Source organism: Xiphophorus couchianus, chromosome 4, assembly GCF_001444195.1.
Source record: "Xiphophorus couchianus chromosome 4, X_couchianus-1.0, whole genome shotgun sequence".
NCBI classification, from domain to species: Eukaryota; Metazoa; Chordata; class Actinopteri; order Cyprinodontiformes; family Poeciliidae; genus Xiphophorus; species Xiphophorus couchianus.
The window spans coordinates 13092051-13104613 of NC_040231.1; the positions used below are offsets into that span (position 1 = coordinate 13092051).

The following is a 12563-nucleotide window of genomic DNA, read 5'->3' on the forward strand; positions in this document are numbered from 1 at the left end:
GTTTTGTGTGTCAGGGCTCTTTGAATCACTATAATTAATTTCAGAGAGCTGGTTGATTAGTTTGTCTGGTGAGCTCAATTAGAGGAAATCTACTTAAGAAGGATGTTCCACATTATTAAGCAGGCCACAGGTTTTAAGCCATATGGGAAAGAGAAAGAATCTCGGCTGATGAAAATCATCAGATAGCGTAGTGCCGTATGACAAGGTATGAAAACATTAGATATTTAACAAAAACTGAAGCGTTATCATACTGTGAGGAGATTTGTGACAGTTAAAGGCAAAATGAGGAAGGTTTCTGTTAGACAAATTCATCGGATTAAGAGAGCAGCTGTTGAAATGCCTTTGCAAAGCAAAATGCTTTTTTCTCCAAAATCTGAGAAAATATAATTTGCATAATAATTTGGAACTCGGTGCATACAACAAGAATAAGGTGAACAGGTTTGACTTAGTTTAGGATTTTAATTCTTATTCCCAAGAAGAGAGAAGGAGGAGGACCAGCAGGAGGCGCTGCAGTCCCCAACCTGCAGACTCACCCTGACGTCAAGGTGAGCAGCTCTTCATCCATCTGCCTCTTCCTCACCCACACAGCGCTGTTTTCCTCTCAGAACCAATCAGATCTGTGTTTTAATCTGATCAAAGATGATTCAAATATTGATTTCCCTCCATCAATCTATAAACTAATTTTCTAATAACTTTTTCTAAACGGTAATTTTTCTTTCCCAAAGAAGTCCCAATTTTTATTTTTGAAAAAACGTATTTATTTTCCATCCAACAAAATAAAACTTGTATTAACAAAAAAAATAAGCAGCCAAAATGTCAAATAAAAATACGTCTCAACTCAGAGGGAAACAAACAATTACACATTTTTGATCAACTGCAATAACAGTCTGTCTCTTTAAAATGATTAATATTCATTAACTGAAAGTATTTTTAATAAATTTGACTCATTTAGATATTCTCATTATCTACATGTCAAACTGGAACCCAGCCGCTGTTGTTTTTTTATGTGTCCCTCTAGAAAACCTTCAAAATAACATTAAAATATGAATTTGTCAATCAAATTAAAGCAGTTTTTATATGCAAAAGATGTTCAACATTATTTATCTGTTAGGAAGTACTTATCCAATCTGGAGACGGATATTTATTCATATTTTAAGTTTAATGGGTTTTATCGATACATTCTGCCACAAATAGCACCTTGAAGGCATTCACGAACTTGATAATGTTTGAAAACAAGTTTGAGCCTTGATCAACACAATTAAAATGAAATTAAAATGAAATTAAGTAAGATTAGTTTGTGTGGAAAACCTGAAAACGTAGCCAAGGTGGGCAGAGTACCCAGAAACTGTATTCAGCTAAGAGCAGCACCTTATTTTTACCTAAGTAAAAAATAAAAAAGCTGCCAGAAATTATTTAAATAAAAGTAAAAAAGTATTTGGTTAAAAGTCTGCTCACGTACTGAGTAACTGATCAAATTATCAATAAGTTAATATACAGAAACTACATGATCAGATGGAACAAAATAGAAAGTTAAGCAGAAATTTGGTTATTTTAAAGACAAAAATTACAATAATTCATATAAGTAACAAAAATAACAAAATTATGCAAAATAATATTTTTTCAAATCAGTGTTTTTCAGTAAACAAAACTGCAGGTGTCTTTGTCTGGTGAATTTTAGGTTAAAACATGTTTGTTCTTCATTCACTGGGTAGAAAATCCAGACATTTTACTCAAGTAAAAGTAAAAATACTTTGTAATAGAATTACTGAAGTAAAAGTAAAAAGTACAGCGTAGTAAAAATACTCCCAAAAGTACCTCTTTTTTTTCCAAAATGTAACTCGACTAAATGTAACTCAAGTAAATGTAACTAGTTACTATTAAACTCTGAATGTTGCACACAACTTATCAAACCTCAGAAATCTTTCAACAGCTAAACTAACTTAACTTTAGCATCATGTCTGGGATGTTTCTGATTTGTAATAAAACCTGCAGAGCGTCTAAATCTGTTTATTGCGGTTTAACTTGAATTATGATAAAGAAAATATAAACAGTTTGGATTTTGTTTTCATGTTGCAAACCGTTCACTAATTTCCCTTCTTTTCTCTCTCTCTCTGTTTCGCTCCAGGATTTTCTCAAAGCGTCAGAATTACAACTTGTAACGATGTTGGTCCTGGACGTGGTGAGAAAAGAGACAGAAAGTTTCCTCCGTCTGCAGGAGAAATACCCAGAATGCATCAGGAACACCTGGTTTTATTTAAACATCTTCTCACAAACTATTCAGACTCAGACCTGCTTCCTTGAAACTGTGAAACATTTCCTATCGTCACCATCTTTGATTTGACCTTTAAGGGATTTTATTCTTTTTTCCGACTCTTTTTTTTGTTGTCTTTCTTCATCTGGTTATTGTTCATAAATTAAGACTGCTGGCTTAACTTCAGGCAGATTGCATCCTTTTAAATCTAAAATACACTAAAAGATTGTAAAACGTTTTCTACTCAGTCAACTAGGTGTTAATCAGGGTCACTGTAGATCTTCTTCCACATGTGTGACGTTTTTTTTTGCCAGAAAAAAACAAAACAATCAGTGTAGTATGTGAGATATGGTTAGCTTAGATCCAGTCCAAAGTATATCAGAGATTATAGTCTGAGATTTCTGTCACTGAATGCTTTGAAGCCAAAAAGAAAACTGAAAAAAACATGTAAATATTCATAGTTTACTTCTGTTAATATGAAATGTTGTAATTATTTTTAATATTTATATTGGTGGTTGCTGTTAACTTAAGCTAGTTTGTATTGTCACATTAAGTGTTTAATCATGATTACACTTGAAACCTATCATAAATATAAACTATATTTTGCTTTTGATCAAATATTTTACAGAAGTTAAACATTAGAAACGGCGGGAAGATGGTTTTATTCTCTTTTTCTTTATTTTTGTGTCATCATGTTCATTATTAGTTTGTAATTATTATGTGCAGCATTTCACTTTAAAAACAATCAGTTGATTTTCCATGTTCTCGGATAAATGCAGAGAAACAGGAAATGTTTGTCGTTTCGGTTCCCACTGTAACACTTTCACAATTTGTTCTGTTTTTCACACAATTTTACAAACATTTAAATGACTTAAAGATGAACGTTGGGTCAAGTGAGGTGAAGCTTTTAGTGAAACATTTTTCTAGAAAATTGTTGAGTTTGTGACTGGCAGCATCAAAATATACCAACCTCTTCTTAAAATCACACTTTAAAAAACAGCAAAGATTTTAAATCTGATCATTTTTACCATTTTAAATCTTTAAATTAAACATCTGTGACCGAGCCTGTAATGAGCAGAGCGAAGGAAATAAATAGTTTTTTTTTTTTAATGTTGTAAGCTTTTCAAAACATGTTTTTTCTGTTCAGGTTCATCTAAATAAAACAGTTTGATTTTAAAAAATATCAGTATCGACTATTTTAATAATCCAAATAAAGAAAGAGGTGGAAATGAGATTTATTTATTACACAGATTGTTTCCATTAGCCAGAATTGGCGAATAGGAACTACTTGAGGAACTTATTGGTACGTTTAGGAGTATTTTTACTACAATGTGTTTTTTACTTTATTATAAAGTATCAGATATCCAGGGTGAGTAACTTCACTGAATGATGAAAGTGAAAAAAATAATTTGGAAAATGTCTTCCTTTGCCTGATTTTATTTTGTAATCATGTTAATATGAATTATTTTCATTTTGGTCTGTAAAATACTAAAAATAGCTTAATATTCTGGTCCAGCTAATGATGTAATTATTAACTATTAAAGAATTGTTTTGATCAGTTAGTAATTGAGTTACCTTTTTACCAAATACTTTTTTATTCTTGAGTAATTTCTTAGACGGTTACTTTTTACTTCAGTAAAATATGTCAAAGTAGTTCTACTCTTACTTCAGTAGTTTTTGGATCCTCTGCTTACAGCTTATGAAAACCTAAAATATACAAAAATATGTGCAAAATTTTAATATCATATAAAACCATTAAAAAAAGCATTTTTTAATCCTAAAATTAAATGTCGTGACTCAGAAATTAGGAAAAACTGCTGACCTGACAGCTTCATGAAGAGGCTGAGCTGCTAAAAACTGTCTGTTTCCAAGGATATTTATAGAAAGCTTAGTGGAAGGAAAAAATGTGGATCTCCCACTGACATCTAGTGGGAGGTTTTTAATTTGTGATGATTTGATCATAAAAATAACCAAACATTATTGCTTGAAATATAGCAGGGTATGTCATAAATCTATCAGAATATATCAATTTCACTTTTTGAATCAAATTACAGACAAAACTAAACTTTTGGATGATTTTCAAATTAGAATATGAAGGATTCAAATAAATAAATCTTTGAGTTTGACTCTAAATATTGAAGTGTTTCCTTCACTGAGAGCTGACGGGAAGCCGTAGAGAAATAAAACACCAAAAACAAATATCCGGTGATGTATTTGTTTTATTTCAAAAACATATGCCAATTATCATAAATTAATAAATTAAAAATCTATGATATTCATGACAAAACAGACACACATGGAAACGAAAGAATCTGGTGACAAAAACAAACAAAACACAAAATGACGACATCCAGACGTGAAACAGCGAAAGCCGCCGTCGTATTTCACAGACTAGATCTGAAAAGCTGCTCTAGTTTGAACCGTGATGGAAAAGTTTAGAGTTCTGTCGCTTATCATGGCTTTAATTAAGCTACTTAGGAAGATGGTAACTAAAGCAAAGTGACATGTTAGCCTTAAAAGGTTAAAATAAATAAAGCACACAACAGATAAGATCCAGACTGCAGCTGTGATTGGTTAGCATCAGTCAGACTTTCATGTAAACAAGCAACAATTAGTGAGAGATCTGCCACTTCACTGGCTGCAGGACAAACGTGTTACACAGCCGTTAAAATGGTGACCCGTCCTTCACACACGGAGCACGAGGAGCCAGTGTTTTTAAATATACAGTGGAGCATAAAATGATGCTGAATATGATTTCTAATGTAACACAGATGGAATATCAGCTATAATAAAATACTCCATCTGGGAGAACATGCGTCGCTCTCTATTTACAGAAACTCTGTACAGCGAAAAAAGGGAAATCAGGGGAATTAATGCAAGAAAGGCAGCAGGAAGGGAGGGTGTGTTAGCTGAGGGTGTGTTAATGAGGGCAACGTTTAGTGGAGTGTTTAAACCAGAGAGGGAAACAAAGAGAGAACAGTAGTTCAGGGGGGTTAAAGTTTGGTTTCCATGCCACAGAGTCGATGATAAAGTCGTCTGGTTTGCATTAATTCATCCACATCCAAGCTGGAGCAAAACACCAACCTATTTTACTAACAAATTATCCAGTCAAATCTTGTTTAGTCATGTTAAATGGAGTAAAGGTGGAGTCCAGGCTGCATCAGAGGGAATACAGTGTGACCGTGAGGAGAGAATCATGCAAACGTTTAGCATCCTGGGTGGGATGGTCGGGGGCCATTTTGGTCCAGTAAAGCAGCAGACTGCTGGGAAGATGGCCGGTCTGAGGGAGGGGAGAGGGCCAGGAGGACTTCTCAGCTCTCTGCACATGCAGAAATGAAAATAAAGACTCTGAAGGGTCCGTGCAAAGGTCATGGGAGGGGTCACCAGCCAGCAACCTGAACCCAACACTGTTAGGTCCTCCATGGCTCTTCTTCTTCAGGTCTTTATAAACCTGCCCCACACAGAAACACTGGGTGAATAAGCAAACATTTTCAACCAACAATGCAATTTAAAAAACATAAAGGATGAATTATGAGGCAGTCAAGGTTATCAAAAAGGTGAGAAATAAATTAGAGCTGAAACAATTAATTGTGATTAAACACATATGAAGTAATCGTGTACTCAAAATGTATCATAGTATTCAAATCTCCAGGTTGTAATATCTGAAACATTATAACTGCAAATGCCAACATTAGGATTTCAAAGTAAATTTAAATTCTGTAATAATAGATTAGAGCTGAAACGATTAATCAGATTATGGTAATTGATTATCAAGTTATTGTGGCATCTTGTACTCAAAATGTATCATAGTATTCAAATCTCCAGGTTGAAATATCTGAAACGTTATGATTATGAATGCACTGATAAACATCTCAAAGTGTAAATTCTGTTATAATAAATTAGAACTGAATCGATTAATCAAATTAATCGATTATCAAAGTTATGGTCAACTAATTTACTAATCGATTAATTGTTAACCAGAGTGTAGAGACCCCAAAAAGGATATTTTACTGAAAGAATGAGATATTCAGACTATTAATTAAAACAAAAACGTACAAAAACTAAATACATTTTGCACTTAAGATGAAAAACAAATATTTTTCTGTAAATATTTTCTACTCAAAACTCCTCAAGTGGCATTTTAGCCTCACCTGTTCAAATTCTTAAATGTAGATGTATCCTGTGCTAAAACTAAATGCTGTGCTGTTGCACATTAAGCAATAAAATGTTTATTTTCTTATTTAAAAACAGAAACGTATTTGTTTAGTTGCATTTAATGTATTTTTAATATTGCGTAAAATAGGCTCAGGTGGTTAAATTAAAAAATATGCTGTATGTGTCAATTTTTAAAAACTGATTCATCAATTACTTGTCAAAATAATAGATAGAATAAAATAATTAAATGTACCCATAATTACATTATTGCATCACTAAATCTGAACTCCTGTTTTAATGAAGGAGTAATTAATGACTTTATGTACTGATTTCCTTTGGAAACCTCTGGTTCTCTAAACTTCTTCACCTTCATGTCGTGAATTGCACGAAGTCCACTAGCAGCCACAGTCCTGGGAGCCCTGCGGCTGAGCGCGGCGCGGAGAGCGCAGCTGTCGCAACGCCGCGTCGCCGTACTGGATGCCTGAACCCATCCGCTCTGGATCCAACTCCCCTAGAGCCAGAGAGGCGACCAGACAGCAGAGGAAACGTTAGACGGCCGAGAAGAACCGAGGCAAGTTGATTTTACATAACGAAGAAGAAACAAAACGAGGCCATTTCAGCTGCTGATGAATATATGTAGACTGAAACATGTACTCAAGTAAGAGTAGCACTACTTTAACATATTTTTACTCAAGTAAAAGTTAAAAGTGACCAAGAAATTATTCAAGTAAGAGTGAAAATGTATTTGGTAAAGAGTCCACTGAAGCACTGAGTAACTGATCAAATTATCAGTCATTTAATTTGTAAAACTTACATCATCAGATGGAAAAAAATATAAAGTTAAGTGAGAAATGTTGGTATTTAATGAACCAAAATGACAATAATTTATATAAGTAGCAAACAAATAACAAAATCAGACAAAAGAAAAATTTTCCAAATCAGTTTTTTTCAATATGAAACTTTAACAAAAACTGCAGGTGTGTGTCTGAGTCTGATTAACGTTTTATTGAAACATGTTCGTTCTTCATTCAGGGGGCAGAAAATCCACTGAAATGTCATTAAAGTAAGAGTAGAAATACTTCATAATAAAGTTACTCAAGTAAAAGCAAAAAGTACAGCACAGTAAAAACACTCCTAAAAGTAATTTTGTTCAAAAAAAGTTACTCACATACAGTAAATGTAACTGAGTAAATGTAACTCTGACTTGGATGAAATAATATTTGCGGTCTGTGTTGGGGGAACGGGTCGGACTCCTACCGGACTCGATTTTGTTGAGGATTTTGCGAGCGCACTGGACGAAGGCCTCTTCGACGTTTTCCCCCGTTAGCGCGCTGGTCTCCAGGAACATCAGCTCTGAGACACAAACACTCACAGATTAGAGCCTCTGGTTTTCTACGCACAGCATGACGAGTGAGTCAAACATGATCTGCTCACATTCAGTTCCTCCAACTGTAACATAAAACCATGTAGAGCAGGGCTGACCAACCTGAGGCCCGGGGGCCAGAAATGGCCCCCACATGCATTCAAGAATGACACAAATTTGTTCATTAAGCTTCTTATGTTTAATCAGCGTAACATTATTGCTGACATAGCAATGGAAAATGTTAAGTAAGTTGTATTTTTATAATAAGTAGAACTACATCTATCCAGAAGCTTTTACTGAAAAGCTAACATTACTGCGCCCAAATCAGCTTGAAGTTAGTTTATTAACTTTTATAAATATAGCAAGAGTTTTCACAGAAAGAGACCCAAATCCTGCTGAGAATAAATCAGTTCAATCAAATCCTAAACAATTTGAAAACTACACAACCTTCTTCTAATAGAACAAATGTGCTAAATTATTTTAAAGGTTTGGATCTATAACAAATGACCTCCCTTTCCTACAAAAAAACTAAACAAAGCAACAAAAAAATAAAAAAACGAGTCTACTTTATTTGCCTGATTTTTTAAATTTTCTTTTCTCGCAAGTAATTTTGACTTGACAATTTTGGTCCATATCCAAAACGTCTGGACGCCCCTGATGTTCAGCTGTTGACTATATGATGCGTTTATGACGTTTTCCTGATGTGAAACACTTTGAACTGCAGCTGAACTTAAGACTTGTGGATTGATTTATTGACGCGGATTGCTTTTAATTCGGTCAGAAAGCTTTCTGAATCAGCCACTACCGTTTTCCTGAGCGAACCGCGACGCCTCCAGGAACGTGACCTCTCTGTCGGCGTCCAGGTCCTTCTTGTTCCCGCAGAGGATGATGACGATGTTTTGACTGGCCAGCATCCTGGCGTCACTCAGCCACGTGGTCAAAGCGTTGTACGTTTCCCGACTGCAGAGACGGACACGAGTAAACAGGAGAAGCTGCAGAAACAGATCTCCGAATGGGTTCGGTCGGTTCTGGTACCTGGTGATGTCGTAGACGAGCAGCGCTCCTGCGGCTCCTCTGTAATAACTTCTGGTCACAGACCTGACGGACGCAGACACACGGTCAGTAAGCAGGCGGTGACGCCGAGATTAACTGAGATCAACAGATAAACACCGTCACCAGTCATAGGAAAACGATCAAAGACTGATTCTGGATATCAGTTTGTCATTGGATCACTTCAAAATGCTGCTGCTGCCAGACCCAAAACAACACCACTCTTCACATCCTGAACAAGCTGAAGTCAAAAATGAATAATCAGATTTATTCAAAGGTTCAGAAAGTTTAGAAATAATCCAGGATTAGTTCTGACTCTTAATATTGATGGTGTTAAAATATCAAATGTCCTTTATTTCATATGAAACCCTGAAAATGATAACAACCTTAAAAAGAGGTTAATATGTCTGGAGTAATAGATTAATAACAGAATAGATTATTCTTTATTGATCCCCAAAGTTGTTTTCGTTTTGGGCCAAATCCGGACCCTGAATGCTCTTAAAGGGCCGGTTGTGCCAGAATATAATGATAAAACTTGTGCACAAACTGTTAAAATATCAATGAATTCTTAAAATTAAATATTATTGAACATCTTTTCAGATCCTCCAGGACTTTGTGATTCTTTTTGTGATTTTTTTACAGTAAAAATCAAAGCGTCTGTGGTACTAATTTGGAAATATTTGCATTTATTTATGGCAGCTAATGCGACTTTTTATTACTCGCTGTATAGATTGTGGACTATAATCTGACATCAATTAAGGCTGAGGCAGCTGTTTCGTACAAGTAAGAAAGATTTTGACAATTTTTGAGAAAAATCTGCAATAAACTCCCAATTATTAGCGCAAAAAAGTCTGGGGATTTGTTGATTTTCTGTGAATTTCCTCGATAATTCTAAAGAAACTGGAGGAACTGATTGATAGAAACTGCATTAATTTGATGGATAACATAACATTTAAGCACACTTGGTGTTTAGTCTAGAATCTAGAGGGCCACATAAAAAGCTATGGTGGGCTGGATTTGGCCCACGGGCCTCGGGTTTGACACGTGTGTCCTAAAGAAAATTGCTTACATTTTTAAGCTTCATAGCCTTTTTGATCTCCTGAAGTCTAAAGAATATAGTTTAAGTTAAAGTATTCAGTCTGTTTTTATTATTGGTTGTCTACGGTAACATCTCACTTTTTTCACTCCATCTCTGCTTCTGATTGGCTGATCAGCGCTGCTCGACGACTCCGCTTCTGGAAGCTCTGATTTCTGGTGAGTTTAAGGTTTGTGAAGGTAAAAGAAAAACATTTTACCCAACCAGATTAAACTCAGGATGGATTACCATGCTGGATTAAAAAAGGTTTTATGTATTTATCCTAAGTCAGTTCCAAACCTAAAGCGAGGGACAAATGAACGTACAAACACAAGTGACGAGAGCAACATCATTTATTGTTTCAAACATTTTCTAATGCACTGTGTTATTTTTCTTCTTAAACGTTATCTTCCAGATGTGTTGCTCATGGTCGTTACTGGTTGGTCTGATGTAATAAAGGCTGGAGGCTTAACCTCCGTGTTAATGATGTGATTCACCTGAAGCGTTCTTGTCCTGCGGTGTCCCAGATCTGCAGTTTGACCGTTTTGTTGACGACACTGATGATCTTTGAGCCAAACTCCACACCAATCGTGTGGTTAGATTCATCCTTAACTGGAAGAAAAAGAACATGAAATTAATTTACATGCAGGTCCTGTTGTCATTAAACTATTTGAAACTATCTCAGTTAATAGACCAAAAAAACTGAACAAAACAGTTTGAAATCTGAAAACAGAGTAAACCGTAAGAGTAGCTGAACGCTTCCACGTGTTTCTGACTTACATCTCTTCTCTATGAACTGGTGCAGCAGACAGGATTTGCCTGTCCCAGCATTCCCAATCACCAGGAATTTAAAGAGGAAATCTGCAGATGGAAGATAGAAAAGAAAAAACCTTAAGAAAATGTTTTTATATTCTGCAATGTTTTGCATTTGAGAGTACTGTTGCCTTGGAGCAAGAATGTTGGCCTGGGAAACAAAAGCAAAAACAAAGAATCATCTGTTTGTTTGTCATGTTTGGTTTTACATTTCTGTAAATACATTTGGGAGGTTAATGGTGTTCTTTATGCTGTGAAGTAAAGGCTAGCAGTTATCATGCAATACCATCTGAGAGGCCTTACAGATTAAATAAAACCCTGTTAAAAGACGCTTTGTAATCATTTCCCACACTAAAGTTTGACATAATAAACATTCAGTGTTAACCATACATTAATTACCGGTGACTCCACAGTACTTTAATTGAAAGGGACCTTAAACAGGTCATTAAACAGCTGAAAGTAACTTTATAAACAGCAGCCATGTCAGCAATATTATGAGTAACTAATTCAATGCTCTAAATTCAATATCTCTAATGCTAATCTAATCTCTAATGCTAATCTAATCTCCAATGCTCTAATTCAACATCTCATCTAGACTAAGAGTTCATTTGTTCTAATCTATCAAGCAAACTGCAGGAAAGCAGATTCTCCTAAATGTTTTGGAGTCTTGATCTTAACATCAACCTGTCTGTCTGGGATTGCCTGGAGGTCCAGAAGGATCTGAGGAATCTCACATCAGATCTGTGATCTGATCTCCTATGACCAACAGGGTCGCATCAAAAACTACAGGCACGAAACAAACTGGTTTCGTTTCATTTGGGTTTTCCTTCGCTGCGATTTGTTATTAACATTTTCATTTTTGAAAGTAAAGTTTTCCCATTTCTGCCTAAAAGTTTTGCAGATATAACACAAAAAGTTTTTTGTGATCCGTTAGGACGCAGCATTTAGTTAATCATTAAATAAATATATGGATGAGCATGAACTGAATAAAATAAAGCAATAAAGCAACACAAAGCGTAATTTTTAAAAGAAGACTCACAGATTTCTAAAGGCTCTATTGTGTCCCTGTGCCATCATCCATCCAAATAGGATATTCTTGTGTTTTTTGTTCACCTCTAAGCAGGTAAAGCCTAAAAGGTCAGTTTGATCCATAAGAACCGCCACGGTAAACTCGACCGTATGATCTATTTAGACTGACAGCTTTGCTTAGAGACTTGAGTCGCTTTGTAAGTGGCTCGGTTAGCCTGGAAGCTATGTGTGTTTTCGTTGGGAAAAAGCCCTGTCGACACACCTGCCTCCTTCTCCTCCCTGCAGCTAAAGAAACAAGCTAGCAGCGGCCCCTCCGCAACAACGCCGCCCGCTTACCGTAGGACTCCGACATCGCCAAGGTGGCGGTTTAACAGCAAACCGATGGGAGCGAAAAACAGCAGCTGACAATAAATTGCTAGCTAAGTAAAGAAATATAGTCCCGTCGAGGATTTCCGTGGATTCCAGCTGATTTTCCCTTCCGATTTCCCGTGTGTTGTTTCAAAATAAAAGCTTTTTGTGGCGAATCCATAACATTTTCCATGTAATGACTCAAAATGACCACGAGGTGGTGCTGTTACTGCTCAATGATTCAAAGCAGATTCAAACTGTTTGACGGTTGTTTCAGTAAAAACTGGGACTCGTACATATTCACAATAAATGTTTCAAGTCATTTTTTGTTTAATTAGTTTATCCACCCAATTTTTTATATAAAACTAATAAACACTATTAGTAATGTTGAATTGTTATGTTATGGTCTCACAATCATGAGGTAGACTGGAGGCTTGACACCCTCCACAAAAATGAAACCTCACAATGTTCTTTGCTGA

General features: G+C 35.6%; 1 protein-coding gene and 1 long non-coding RNA gene across 2 annotated transcripts; one reads left to right on the forward strand and one right to left on the reverse strand.

The window, feature by feature from the left end:
* The first annotated feature begins 177 nt into the window (after positions 1 to 177).
* On the forward strand, positions 178 to 3809 carry LOC114143515 (uncharacterized). Its single transcript, XR_003595258.1, has 2 exons — positions 178 to 545; positions 2126 to 3809. It is a non-coding gene; the product is annotated as an uncharacterized LOC114143515 (long non-coding RNA).
* A 643-nt stretch (positions 3810 to 4452) lies between these two features.
* On the reverse strand, positions 4453 to 12250 carry rab4a (RAB4a, member RAS oncogene family). Its single transcript, XM_028015601.1, has 8 exons — positions 12073 to 12250; positions 10675 to 10755; positions 10392 to 10506; positions 8805 to 8867; positions 8575 to 8729; positions 7664 to 7759; positions 6774 to 6917; positions 4453 to 5702 (listed from the first exon to the last, which is right to left on the reverse strand). The coding sequence occupies exons 1-7, from the start codon at positions 12086 to 12088 to the stop codon at positions 6802 to 6804; spliced, it is 642 nt and encodes a 213-aa protein (XP_027871402.1). The 5' UTR covers positions 12089 to 12250; the 3' UTR covers positions 4453 to 5702; positions 6774 to 6801.
* Positions 12251 to 12563: the final 313 nt, after the last annotated feature.

Coding starts and splice junctions, on each gene's coding strand:
- rab4a (XM_028015601.1), bottom strand. Junction 8,730..8,804: donor CTCGTCTACGACATCACCAG/GTACCAGAACCG, acceptor CCGTCTCTGCAG/TCGGGAAACGTACAACGCTT. Junction 7,760..8,574: donor GCGGTTCGCTCAGGAAAACG/GTAGTGGCTGAT, acceptor TTTGTGTCTCAG/AGCTGATGTTCCTGGAGACC.